The sequence below is a fragment of the Periplaneta americana genome, chromosome 10 (genome assembly GCF_040183065.1).
Source record: "Periplaneta americana isolate PAMFEO1 chromosome 10, P.americana_PAMFEO1_priV1, whole genome shotgun sequence".
Lineage (NCBI taxonomy): Eukaryota > Metazoa > Arthropoda > Insecta > Blattodea > Blattidae > Periplaneta > Periplaneta americana.
In genome coordinates this window covers 79752536-79767268 of record NC_091126.1, presented here as the reverse complement: position 1 = coordinate 79767268, position 14733 = coordinate 79752536, and the positions used below count along the sequence as shown (strand labels likewise).

The following is a 14733-nucleotide window of genomic DNA, read 5'->3' as shown; positions in this document are numbered from 1 at the left end:
GTGTCTCAGTGAAACGAACAGCAGAGTTCGTATAGGTCAGTTTCTGTTCATATGCGTTTCCAATTTACTGTGGGCTAAAGCAAGGAGATGCACTATCACCTTTACTTTTTAACTTTGCTCTAGAGTATGCCATTGGAAAGTCCAGGATAACAGAGAGGGTTTGGAATTGAACAGGTTACATCAGCTGCTTGTCTATGTGAATGATGTGAATATGTTAGGAGAAAATCCACAAACGATTAGAGAAAACACGGGAATTTTACTGGGAGCAAGTAAAGAGATAGGTTTGGAAGTAAATCCCGAAAAGACAAAGTATATGATTATGTCTCGTGACGAGAATATTGTACGAAATGGAAAAATAAAAATTGGAAATTTATCTTTTGAAGAGGTGGAGAAGTTCAAATATCTTGGAGCAACAGTAACACATATAAATGATACTCGGGAGGAAATTAACCACGGACCATGGGACTGAAGCCGGATGGTCTATGGCGAGTCCTTGGCATCAACCCCTTTGATTAGATTATCCCCCTTTGATTTGATTACTTGGTTGGGTTTTTCCGAGGTTTTCCCCAACCAAAAGGCAAATGCCGGGTAATATTTTGGCGAATCCTCGGACCTCACCTCATCTCACTACATCTCAACAAAATATTGTAAAAAATTGCACAAAATTGTAAAAATTGTAGAAAATTGCTAAATTGTAAAACTATAAAATTTTGTAAAAATTGTAATTGTAATATTGTAAAATTTTGACTTGTTCCACATCTTAAAGCTTCATTGCTCATGTAAGATCTATGGAATAAAATAAATGAATGAATGAATGAATGAATGAATGAATGAATGAATGAATATGGGAAATGCCTGTTATTATTCGGTTGAGAAGCTTTTACCATCCAGTCTGCTGTCAAAAAATCTGAAAGTTAGAATTTATAAAACAGTTATATTACCGGCTGTTCTTTATGGTTGTGAAACTTGGACTCTCACTTTGAGAGAGGAACATAGGTTAAGGGTGTTTGAGAATAAGGTACTTAGGAAAATATTTGGGGCTAAGAGGGATGAAGTTACAGGAGAATGGAGAAAGTTACAGAGCACAGAACTGCACGCATTGTATTCTTCACCTGACATAATTAGGAACATTAAATCCAGACGTTTGAGATGGGCAGGGCATGTAGCACGTATGGGCGAATCCAGAAATGCATATAGAGTGTTAGTTGGGAGGCTGGAGGGAAAAAGATCTTTAGGGAGGCCGAGATGTAGATGGGAAGATAATATTAAAATGGATTTGAGGGAGGTGGGATATGATGATAGAGAGTGGATTAATCTTGCTCAGGATAGGGACCAATGGCGGGCTTATGTGAGGGCGGCAATGAACCTCCGGGTTCCTTAAAAGCCAGTAAGTAAGTGATGATGATGATGATGATGATGATGATGATGATGATGATGATGATAATAATAATAATAATAATAATAATAACCCCTAAATGTTAAAATTGTTTTACTCTATAAGCACTACCTGTAGAATTCTGACTTTTGCTCCTATAATCAGGTAAACTATTAAGGAATGATTTACCCTGTTGCACTTTTTAAATAAAATGGACTGTTTTCTTCCAAATTAAATAAAAAGATTAATACCATTAGGAAAACTAACAATACTACTGCAATAGCTGTAAGAGACGGAATGCTGCTATTCAGATGTAAGTTCATGTGTGCATTCAGAGGCGAGCCAGCAATGCAATGCTGCCAAACCACAAAGACTTTCAGGCTAATTTTCTAATTAACCATGCACTTAATTACAAAATGCATAAAATGTTTATTTATTTTAAACTACTCCATTTCCTCCTTCAATCTGCACAGTTATATCACTTCCACCCTTATATCTTATTTCAGGACTCCACAAATTGAATGACATATTTGAGAAAATGATACCAATGGCAGATAAAATTTCATTGCAGTAAATAACTTTTCAAGTTGAAGCAAATTGTCAAAATATAATGAAACTATGAAAAAGAAACCGCAAATGGAAGAATGTAAGACTATATTCTAGACTCAGTTACTAAATCAACCTTTTAAAAGTTCTTACCCTATATGTGGATTCCATATCGAAGGGATAAATCACTTTTGGGTTATTACACACTTCACAAATGAAGCCTTTCTGACTGCAAAGCCAACAAGATAAAACGTGACCTTTGGCAAATGCAACCACTTTGTGTAGGAGTTGTGCTAGTTGTCCAGATGGAATCTGGAGCAAATCCTGAAATGACAAAATCAGTGCATACAGAGAAAGTTGTAACATAAGACTTTTAAAATCTGAATTTAATTAAAATGCAAATATTCTACACTTCTCCTGAGATACAGTGAGGTAATTCATGCTACCTACTTTTATTAGTAGGCCAAAATAAAAATGGTAATTGAAGGGGTCAGAATGATATACTCTTAAGCCACACAGACAAAATTTTACAGGAGAATGTATTAAAGGTTTAGAGTCCAATGCTATTAGTTGCGAAATCATAATTTCTTCGTCGTATACTTATGTCATTTGCTGAGTATGGTTTACAATATTTTAATACAGTAGTAGTACTGTACGTGTAAGAAATGAACTTGCACAAAAACCATGTTTGTTAAAAGTGTGGCTTTGAGCCATCTCATTTTCACCCCTTCAATTTCATAAATCATATTATTATGTGATGGATGCAGAGTAGGAATGGTGTAGAGGTAAATTTAAGTAAGTCTATAGTATCTTATTGTCCCCGCAAATGTCACAAATTTCCTATAAAGCTATTATAAATTCTCTCTATTTTTTCAGAGCTGTAGGAAAATAATTTCATACCATACAGATAAATGAACATACAGAACATGTACCAGGTAGTCAGAATACATTATCAGAACATGAACTAAATCCAGGTAATAATTAATATTAGAGGAGAAAAATTTGCTCCGGCGCCGGGGATCGAACCCGGGTCCTTGGTTCTACATACCAAGCACTCTCACCATTGAGCTACGCCGAGGTCCAATCCACAGCACCGGATCGGACTCCCCTCCTCCAGTATTTTTTCTCTTTGTGGCCTGACTCCAAGTTGTAGGACCAAAAAATAATAATCTTAAGTAAATTCTTCTAGCAACAGTGCATATTTCTGTACAGATTACTGTGCACATTACTGTGGAATCCCGGCCATCAAGTCACTCAACTGAGTGCGCTCCTTGTATAATGGCAGTTGACTTAATAAAATGTCAACATACATGCCCAACTTGGAGTCAGGCCACAAAGGGGAAAAAACACTGGAGGAGGGCAGTTCGATCCAGTGCTGTGGATTGGACTTCGGAATAGCGCAATGGTGAGAGCGCTTGGTACATAGAACCAAGGACCCGGGTTCGATCTCCGGTGCCGGAGCAAATTTTCTCCTCTAATATTAATTGTTACTGTAACAGATATATTCTGTAGGACCAAAAAATAATAATCTTAAGTAAATCCAGGTAAGTAATGTGCATTACAATTCTTGAAATTATACAGGGTGGAAGGGGACTGATGCACCAAAATTTATGAGGTGATTGTACATGTTAAATATAACAAAACTTTTATTACACTTTTTCTTCAATGAAGCAACATTAAGCAGGAAAGAATAGACTTTACTCAATGTTTGCAGCACTCTATTGCAGTAATGGCCCAAGAGAAATGGCTGATTGCTATACAAGCAGATAGGTAAAAATAATCTGAAAAGTTAGTGTCTTCAGTCCTTTTTTGCAAATTAAATCATTTAGCCATGAATTTAAACTGAATAATTGAGAAAATTGTTAAAATAAATTTTGCAATATACCGCAGTGTCGCATGCTGTGAGTGAGTACAGTAGAGGGGGAGGGCAAAGCAAGGGATGGGGCCATTACGTAATCTGACCTTCACTTGCTGTGGTGACATTTACGTTAATTTAACATTTTTCAGTCTAAGATTACATGTAAATAATACCGTGTGCTGTAATGATTTATTTTCAAGAGTGTTAATTTAATGTAAGACAAATCAAATCTTGGTTCATAGCTGAAGGTAAAGCTAATTTCATAGTGACAAACTCACTTCAGTAGGTGTAAATTTCATCTTGGATTAACTCGGCCCTGCCACAGAGGTCACGCTTGCTAGAGTTATTGCAATAGCTGTGATGTTGCCAAATGTTTCACAGAAACGTAATGATTTCCTCTAAAACAATCAATGTTAGAAAAAAAACTTATTTAGATTTTTCAAGTCTCTCCTCTCGATTTATTATCAGTTTCATTTTGGTGCAGTGGTTACCATCCACCTTGTATAGTGTGTCGCTGTTAGCTTAGAAAATTAATATTTCCCCAATAAAATTCACCACGACACAGTAATAAATACTGTGAGGAAAAGTTGTGTAGCCTGCACATTATAATTAACATAATTGTTACTGTTATTATTAAAAATAATGTTTTGAAAAACTGGAATAAATTATGTAGCTATAGTTAACACATCTCATCCTAAGCTATTTGAAGGGGTTATTTTAATAGTGGTACAACTATACTTTTTGTCAAATTGGAGTTAACTATACTTTCAGTATCACAAATGTCCGTTCTTTTTATTATGAAAGTGGTACAACTCCAGCTTCCTTCTGTCAATAGAGGGCACCATAATGCACGCATCTTAGATAATCCTATAAGAAAATAATGTTCATAGTGGTATAACTCATCTGTATTCCATGCTAAGCCAAAATGAGTGAGAATTAAATATGGAGCACTTCTGAGTCGAGCATTCAAAGCAAGCATTTGCCACACAGGTGAATGTTCACTTTGTAACATTGCATTACATTACAGTGCTCAGCTCAAGTCAGTCGCCAGCTTTAAATAGTCATGCCTCTCTAATAGTAAAACAATGTTGGTAGAGAGAGGTATAAGGTTAAGGCAACTGGAGGCGTCCAAGTGCGAAAAGGCAATAGAAGAATGTGTCAAACACAGATGAGAGAGAAGTGTTATTGCAGTGGCACAATACGCTACATACCTACAAGATTTTGTGTGCATATTTTCAGCAAAAAATAAGTAGACTCATAATAAATTTTTACAATATATGATTAACACGCAGTTAGATAGGAAAGAATGGTTCATCACTTGGAAATTGCTATTACACTGTGCTATGAAGTCACACTGACATAACATTTTCAGGTTTTGTAATTTTTTATTTTTTTATTTTCATCATTTAGGTTTTTGAATACATATCACGAGATTACAAAATGTGTAATAATAAAGCGGCCAACTTTCGACTAAAATAAGATTCATGCATGTTCTCAAATTTCCCATTCCTACATGCATGTAGACACACATATTCTCGCTTTCATTTTAGAAATTACTTTGTTCTTATGCTGTAAAGCAAACATTACATAGATTCAAAAGTTACTTGTGTAAAAGAATACAAACACAACAGTTAAAATTTAAACACTAAAATTTTATGTCTGATACATGACAAATATTTCCATTACATAACAATAGTCCAATATACTATATATACTTACTGCAACAGAATACAAGTGAACGTGTTCATATAAGTACTCTCGTGGCCAAACTCGTTTCTGTAATTCCTCAATTACTGGTTCACGACATGTAAACAAGTATGCACGTAGCAAATTCAACTGGATTCGCAGAGTCTGAAAATTATTACACATTATCGAATATTGTTTCAGGCTTAAAATCTGCAATTAAGAGATACTAAAAAAAATTCAATTTCATATTATGGTATAGATATCTATATCATTCATTATGAACATAAGGTATCTGAAGGCAGAATTTACTTGGAATTGAGTGATAATTCAAGACTTGTGGTATAACTCTAAAAAGTATGATACTGACACAAAATGTGGAGCAACTTAAGTTACGGTATATGAAAGTATTAATATATTAACATTATTTACACATATTATTATATGAAAACAATACAGAACATAAAATCTCAGAAATTGAGATGTAAGAGAAAAGTTCTTATTTCCAACAAAATTACACGTAAAAAATGTCACAATACTCTGACACTGAATACTCCACTGCAGACACTCTGAAGTCCTGTTGATCATATATTTAATTAAAGATTCGTGAAATTCGCGAGACGAAATAACGCGAATTATTCTCATTTTGCCAATTTCTTTACACCATTCCTTTACACTTGTTCCCATAAGCTAAAAAAGGACACTTTTTAATAGTGAAATAACGCGAAAAAAAACGTACAAGCTTCAAACGAATTCCAGCAATACCTGTGGCAAAAACTGGATTAATATCTTTAGCCAAGTTTGTAGAACTTCGCATAATATCTGCAGGGTCCAACAGTTGGTTGTCATGAATTTCAGCAGACTGTTCTAAATTGTGTTGTTATTATTATTATTATTATTATTATTATTATTATTATTATTACTACTACTATTACTTACTGGCTTTTAAGGAACCCGGAGATTCATTGCCGCCCTCACATAAGCCCACCATTGGTCCCTATCCTGTGCAAGATTAATCCAGTCTCTACCATCATATCCCACCTCCCTCAAATCCATTTTAATATTATCTTCCTATCTACGTCTCGGCCGCCCCAAAGGTCTTTTTTTTCCCTCCAGTCTCCCAACTAACACTCTATATCTGGATTCGTCCATGCGTGCTACATGCCCTGCCCATCTCAAACGTCTGGATTTAATATTCCTAATTATGTCAGGTGAAGAACACAATGAGTGCAGTTCTGTGGTGTGTAACTTTCTCCAATCTCCTGTAACTTCATCCCTCTTAGCCCCAAATATTTTCCTAAGCACCTTATTCTCAAACACCCTTAACCTATGTTCCTCTCTCAAAGTGAGAGTCCAAGTTTCACAACCATAAAGAACAACCGATAATATAACTGTTTTATAAATTCTAACTTTCAGATTTTTTGACAGCAGACTGGATGATAAAAGCTTCTCAACTGAATAGCAACAGGCATTTCTCATATTTATTCTGTGTTTAATTTCTTCCTGAGTATCATCTATATTTGTTACTGTTGCTCCCAGGTATTTGAATTTTTCCACCTCTTCAAAAGATAAATTTCCAATTTTTATATTTCCATTTCGTACAATATTCTGGTCACGAGACATAATCATATACTTTGTCTTTTCGGGATTTACTTCCAAACCTAACTCTTTACTTGTTTCACTACAGTATTTTGATGTTTCTAAACCTTATAGTCAATCTAGAACAGCAATGCTGAAATTCGTCAAAGCCAATTGCCAGAACCTGGACAATTTTAAAATACCAACTTGTGTTATAGAAGGCAAAATATATCGCTACCAGGATATTTTATACGAATTTTAATCACTGGTCAGTTTGGCAGTATTATTCTGAAATTGTTACCATTCAATAAGAAAAAAATGTATCTGTTTGATCTGTGGAACTATGTGTAATCAATGAAACTATGAACGAGGTGGTGTCTGGATCCACAAGTCACTTTTCTGCCTGTACAGGAAGTGTTATTTCAGAACAGATGTTATTTTCACATAACCTGTTCTTCTCTAGAGTTGATCAGTTTGAAAAATTGTTCCAAAGTAAATGTTCAGTTATTTCTTCCCCAATTCTACATATTTCACATTACAGCAACTGTGATTGAAAATTTCCAGAGTTGAATCCACCAGTGCTAACAGGGTGTGGTTAGAAAGAATTTGAGGGTTGGGGAAGAAATCTGTTCTCTACACAAATACCCAAAGAAACTTTCCTATAGAACTTCAATGCAAGACCATGAAAGCTTTTGTGAGAGTGTGCCATTTTGAGTTGACAGAAAGCAATATTGTCTTTTAGAGACATTTGATCTTTCTAGTTCTGGACAATCTTCTACTTCAAATAATAATAATGATAATGAAACCAGAATTAGTGGACATGTGCAGTCAGACTACTGGTTGACCATTAGGAAGGTGATCAATGAACTAAACTGAGATTTTATGAAGTACAGAAAATTGTAACTGAAGTTCTCTATATAAAATATCCCGCTGCAAAACTTTTCCCCCCCAAGATCACTAACAGATTAACACAAACAATTATTACTTGTGAAAAATGCCAATGAACGTAATAAAATTAAATCAATCTAATAATTGTTAGTGAAGGGCCATGGGTTTATGGTTACAATCCAGAGAACAAGGCTCAATGAACCAAATAGAAGACAACAGGTTTACTACAACTCAAAAAGCAAGGCAAAATTCAATGTGAAGACAATGTTGGTTTTCTTTGTTTCAGCAGGCTTTGTTCACATTGAATATGGTCCAAGTTTTCAAACAGTAAATCAAGAATATTAAAAAAAGTGTTTTCGAGAGAATAAGTGAGAATGATATATCTGACAGTGGTGCAACAAGTCCTGAATCCTAGATCATGACTGCGTTGGTACACTGTATCCTATTGTTATGCAGCCATATCTAGTAAAATTCAACATTTCTATGCTTCCCAACAGCCCTATTTTCCTATTTGTCTGCAGCAGTCTTTCCTGAAGCATAAATTATCAAAAGAAAAACGATATGATTCCATAAAGAACAAATTTAAACAGTTAGGAGAAGGTCCTGAAGGTACTCAAGAAAGAGGAATTTGAAGTATGCTCCCAAATGTGTGGAAAATTCGCTGGAATCTGTGTGTGAGCCTAAAGGGACTATTTTGAAAGAAACAACTATTAAAAGCATTATGTACAACAATTCAGTTTTTTTTTGTAGTTGGTTATTTAACGACGCTGTATCAACTACAGACGTATACAAATTATTAGACTCAGCACCACATTTTTTACATTTTCATAATTATTATGAATTAAATAATAAAAATAATAATCTGTGGCGCTACAGCCTGTAAAGGGCCATGACCGATCAGCCGGCTGCTGGCCTCACACCCATATGCCAAAGCAGAGGTGAACGATCATCCACCCAGAATGGAGGTATTGTGTGGTTAGCATGATGATCCCCCCAGCCATTATAGCTGGCATTCGCAACCGGAATTATCATGAATTACTGGCCACAAAATAATTCTGTACGATTCTATGCGACTGGATCAGTACAAGAAAGTCCTAGAAACCCGAATTTTTCCACAAATGGGGACTGGCTCCCTGATGGTGAATGTATCTTCATGCAGGATACAGCACCCTGTCACAAAGTCAGATCAGTAACTAATTTTCTGGCTGAAAACAATGTAGAAGTCTTTCCCTGGCCAGGTAACAGCCCAGACGCAAATCCAATTGAAAATCTTTGGTCTATCATAAAAAAAAAACAACGATTACCACCAAGGTGGACCTCATAGAAAACACTTATTCAAATATGGCATGGGGATGGAAACATAAAAAAACAATGTGAAAATCTCATGAACAGCATGCCAAACCACATAAAATTGATGATAAAGAACAAAGGATTTCATATTAAATATTGTTACAAACAGTGTGTAATAAATGAGTTTTGTAAAATAAATGTTACTTGAATCATATATATATTTTTTTATTGGGTTATTTTACGACGCTGTATCAACATCTAGGTTATTTAGCATCTGAATGATATGAAGGTGATAATGCCGGTGAAATGAGTCCGGGGTCCAGCACCGAAAGTTACCCAGCATTTGCTCATATTAGGTTGAGGGAAAACCCCAGAAAAAACCTCAACCAGGTAACTTGCCCTGACCGGGATTCGAACCTGGGCCACCTGGTTTTGCGGCCAGACGCGCTGACCATTACTCCACAGGTGTGGACTGAATCATACATATTATCATTTGAGTCCAATAATTTGCACACGTCTATACTATGTTATTTAGCATCGATGGGATTGACGATAGTGAGATGAGGCCTATGATTCGCCACAGATTACCTGACAAGAAAAAAAAACTCAACCAGGTAATCAGCCCAAGTGGGAATCGAACCCACATGCAAGTGCAACTCCAAATCAGCAAGCAAGCGCCTTAGCCAACTGACTTGTGAGCTACACTGGTGACTCAATTTTGTTTTTAGAACAATAGTTCCAGAAATAGGAATCACAGTGGTACACCTCCTTACTGTAATAACTTTTTGATGCTATCGATAATTATTATTAGTTACCTGCAATTGCGTCATGTCTTCCACAGCAAGGTATAATCTGGGATTTAAACCTTTAAGATCCAATAAAGGATGATGCTGAATCTCCTCGAGAAATGCAGCAGAACGTCGTGCAACAGGATAACGACGAAAATCCCAATTATGGATAGCACGGGCTGGTATAACCCACTCCTCTCCAACATGACATTCAGAACAGAAATATCCTCCACTAAAGGAGCATACTCTAAAAAAATCAAATTATTACACTCTTAATTATCTTGCTTAGAAATCTCTCTCAAACTGAGTTTCCTTCATCAACAGAAACACCTGTGTGAAATAAGCAGGAGCTTTTATGTTACTAGTACTTTGGAAGCTGATTCAATGAATATGTTTTTTTATATAATTAAGAAAAATGAATAAAATGATCTCATCAAAATTTCCCACACAGAACAGAAATGTCTGAGAATGAATAGACTCATTCTGATGTGATTTAAGCAAAAAAAGCTTAATGTTTCACAGTTCAGATCATAAAATGTAACTATAATTTCTTGAGTCCAAAAAGAATTAAAAGAACAGACTATAAAAATAAAATCCCATAGACTGAAAAAAAGAAGTTGTTTTCGAGAATGGTTCACAGAAATAGTATCTGAAACAAATGACAGAAGTAATCCTTCCTCTTTTACATATATTTTAACATGAAATCGAAACATTTATGGTGAACAAAAAAAGGCAGACTCACACTCTTTGGCAAAAATTAAGACAAGTTCCTATTTACTCTTGTTTTTAATCTTGCATTTTATTTCTGGAAACGTGGATTACAATTTGAGGTCACAGCAACACTATGAATATTATTTACTGGAAATGCAGTCACTCTTAATGAACCCCTTTTGTAAATGCAATATTAAGTAAATTGAAATGACCAAATGAAGTTCTACATTTTTCATTCAACTCATTCCTTCACATAATTTCATTATATTATGGATCCATTTTAATTTTTATATCGTCATACCCAGGGTTGCCAGATTCTCTCATCAAGGACCCAGGACAGGTGATAATACTGCGTACTTTAATGTGGCTACACATTTCAATTAATTCAATTTGCAATACAACTTACTGATTTTATTCGTTTTATGTATTTCAACTAATTATTAGTATATTAGTATACATTAGTATAAGCTATATTACAATAGAATTTTATAGGATGGGGTTGTGTTTTTAGTACCTCCCTCATAGCAGTAACACTGCTACAGGAAATAATAATCAAAATATGTCTTAATAAGCCTCTTTATTATCCTGCAGGACTGTTGTACTCTGAATTTAAAGTATTTGATATCCATCAAATTTAGAACAATGTCTTATTGAATTTCGTATGTAAAAATCGAAACATATTTAATTTGTATTCACATAAATATAAAAATATAATACATCAAAACATAATACGCTTGACAGAAGCTAAATGTATCACAACTGTAGCTTATAATCACGATAGCAACTTTGGTCCAAGGCTCTATAACAAGATAACCAAATTCCCAAACATTCAATTTGCTAATGCTTAGGAATAATATATATTATTACTTTCACGTGTTAATTTGAAATAAGTTTAAAAATACTTTAGTTGAATAGTTTTGACTTGGGAGCCATCTTCAGAACTGCTGGTCATTGCGTCTTCCAATGTCTTCGGCCCTAGTGGGGGTGCATTTGCATTCTGTAGTGTGGAGTCAAATAGTGTGCTTCTTATTTTAAAAAGTAAATTAAAAATTATTGTTTAGGGAAGCAATATAAAGTTTCAATAAATAACTGTAATATCCGTGTTTTTCTTTTCCTATACTTACTTTTTATTCTTTGTTAATTAATTGAATACTTCTTTTAAAATTTTCCTGAACACGAGTATGTACTCTTTCTGCAGGTGCTAGAGTGATTTTTATATATACAAAAAACGATATGTATCTTTATTCTAGCAATAAAATTATTATTATTATTATTATATAGGACCCGAACTTTTAATTTTGTTGCTACATTATGAATATTTTTTAGAATTATTGATAAAGTCAGAAAAAAATGTCATATTACAGCCTGACCTATAGAGAAAAATGAACGATACAGTGTTTAAATACTATCAATAAGACAAACTTTCAAAGAGAGTAAAGAATAAAGATCCTGTATAATATATAACACATACTATAGTATTATTGTTTTTAATACAACCCAAGAGGAGGTGTCAGGCGGTGTTAAAGACAATAATGAAGATGTGTTGGACAGAGTCTTGAAAAAAATGAGTAAAGAATTTTAAAAATAGTTTTATAGAAAACAGCAAAAATTGTATTTTTCCAATTTGTTTGACATTCTGGGATAAATATAACTCGACACAGGACACACCATTAAAATCCAGAACAATCCTGGGATGTCCAGGATATCTGGCAACCATTGGTCATACCCTTGGCAACCCTAGTCATATCCTAATTGTTAAAAAATTACACAAGAGTTCGTTTTCCTTCTCCTATCTTACAAAGTCATGAAGGTATTGCAATGTCTTAATTTGTTAAGGTCACTGTAGCAAATCTACAAAAATGTATATATTATCATTTCCTGCTAGAAAAAGGATGTAAGCACCATTTTAGTGAAAATGAGTTAAGGTGTTTAGGATAAATCGTCCGGCACTCTGCATCAACTGTGAAAGTTTCATGGGCCTCGAACACATTTTTCCTTCTGATAAGTGTTGGTTTAATCTTTGAATATCATATTCACCGCTATGCTGGATAAGTATTGTAACCATGTCTCCTGTAAAGTTAGCAAAATGATGCTTATAATACTCTGCCTTGCAAGGGACAATATAAGCTCAGGATATTCTTTAACTTTATGTAACAAATAATCCATTAACTGGAAACATAACAAAATTAAAAAAAAAATTAAGATCTAAATAAAATAAAAAAAAAAAAACTTTACAATTTAAATTGAAAATAAAAGTTAAGAGGATTGAATCCAATGTACTTAAAAGCAAAACCTATTAACCACTCACCAAAACAGCAATGCTAGTGTACTACATTATACTCCTGGTAGGAGCATTAGTAGAGAAATTTTAAATGTTTCCATATTCCCAAATAAAATCCGAATTTCTAAGAAAAATTTGTGATTGGGAATTTACATAACTAGAAAAGAGTCTTGATTTTTGCCAAGGAATCGTATATCTGGGTACATGTTCACTAATTTTTCTTTGCTGTGTATAGGTAGTTAATTAAAACAGTGACAAGAATTCTGTCAATAAATAATAAAATATTTGTGTGGAAACTAAAGGAAATTAAATGAAAAATAGGTGATTAATCTACTCCACCTTTTCAACCAACAATGTCTTGGTCATACAGAAACAGCTAGTACAAAGTGGAATGTTTTCAAGTAATCTAATATAAAATATAATGCTGCACTAAAACTCGTTATTTTAGTAATAATAATAATCCGTGGCACTACAGACCGTGATGGGCCCAGACTGACCAGCTGGCTGCTGACCTTCACTCCCACATGCCGAAGCAGAGGTGGACGATCATCCAACCAGATTAGAGGTATCATGTGGTTAGCACAATGATCCCCCAGCCGTTACAGCTGGTTTTCGCAACCGGATTTCGCTACCTATCGTAGCTCCCCAAGTGCATTACGATGCTGGGTGGGCACCGGTCCCATACACTGGCCGAAATTTCATGACAAAATTTCTTCCCCCATGAGGACTCAAACCAGCGTGCATTCCGTAATGCTAGTCCTAGTCAGGATGCCTTAGACCACGACGCCACGGTGCGGGACCATTATTTTAGTATTACATAAAACACAAGCTTCAACGCAGTAAATCTTTAAAATGATTAATTAAATTCCAATACATGTTTAACTTTATGGTGAACATGTAGAAATTGTAGACCTTTGTCTTGGCTTTTAACAAAATTTTGTTATTCAGCACCTCAAAATTAAAGTGTAATAAGTAACTTACCTGGCCTTACCAAAGTTCATTCCAACAGGATGGCCACAACCCTTGCATGTATAATTCTGGTTGTCAAGACCTGGTTCTGTTGCCAGTTTACCCAGTTGCTGAACCAAGCTTCCAAATTCCTGAAGACCACAAGTTAATCACATCTTTAGTTACTTTTCAGAATTTCCTACGTATCTCACCAAAGTGGAAAGATTCCCTTCCCAAAACCCATACTTACAGGAATGTCGAATAGAGAAGTGGGTGACGTGGGTACTACTTCGAACCCAAGTCCATACAATGAGGAGAACTATAACAAATTTAAAACGAGACCACAATGTCAGGAAACCTGTTTCATTCTCTGAGGTTTGTGAAACAGCATATAAATAATCATCATCGTCAATATAATTATAATCATCATCATATATGCAGTCATCGTTCAATTAATGGGCCCATTATTAAGCTACATTCAATAATTATATGACAATATGCAAATGTATATTAGTGATCAATGGAGCCAATACATCAATATAATACTGACGACTAATCACAATGGGCATTCCACTGTTACCACATGCTCATACTAAATTCAAAACAGAGGGCATCCAATTAGAATTCATAGGACCATCTCTTCCATTTTAGTATGACAAGGAAGCCACATATAGTTTCATCATTCTTATTTCCGACAATGAGTTAGTTGAGTAATAGGGAAAACTACACTACCAAAATCTTGCAGCTTCCACTTTGTCATTTAGTTATTATGTAGTCGGGAGCACTG

At 34.7% G+C, this 14733-nt stretch overlaps 1 protein-coding gene across 2 annotated transcripts in view; it reads right to left on the bottom strand.

Moving 5' to 3' along the window:
• Plekhm1 (Pleckstrin homology and RUN domain containing M1) overlaps positions 1–14733 on the bottom strand; it is a 42074-nt gene that overhangs the window by 9652 nt on the left and 17689 nt on the right. Inside the window, exons 3-7 of one of the 2 annotated variants that reach the window (XM_069837778.1) lie at positions 14197–14265; positions 13980–14098; positions 10034–10253; positions 5499–5630; positions 2075–2245 (exon numbers count right to left, since the gene is read on the bottom strand). In XM_069837778.1, coding sequence (XP_069693879.1) covers positions 2075–2245; positions 5499–5630; positions 10034–10253; positions 13980–14098; positions 14197–14265 — 711 coding nt within the window. The remainder of the gene's footprint in view (positions 1–2074; positions 2246–5498; positions 5631–10033; positions 10254–13979; positions 14099–14196; positions 14266–14733) is intronic. The other variant, XM_069837779.1, reaches the window with a different exon arrangement.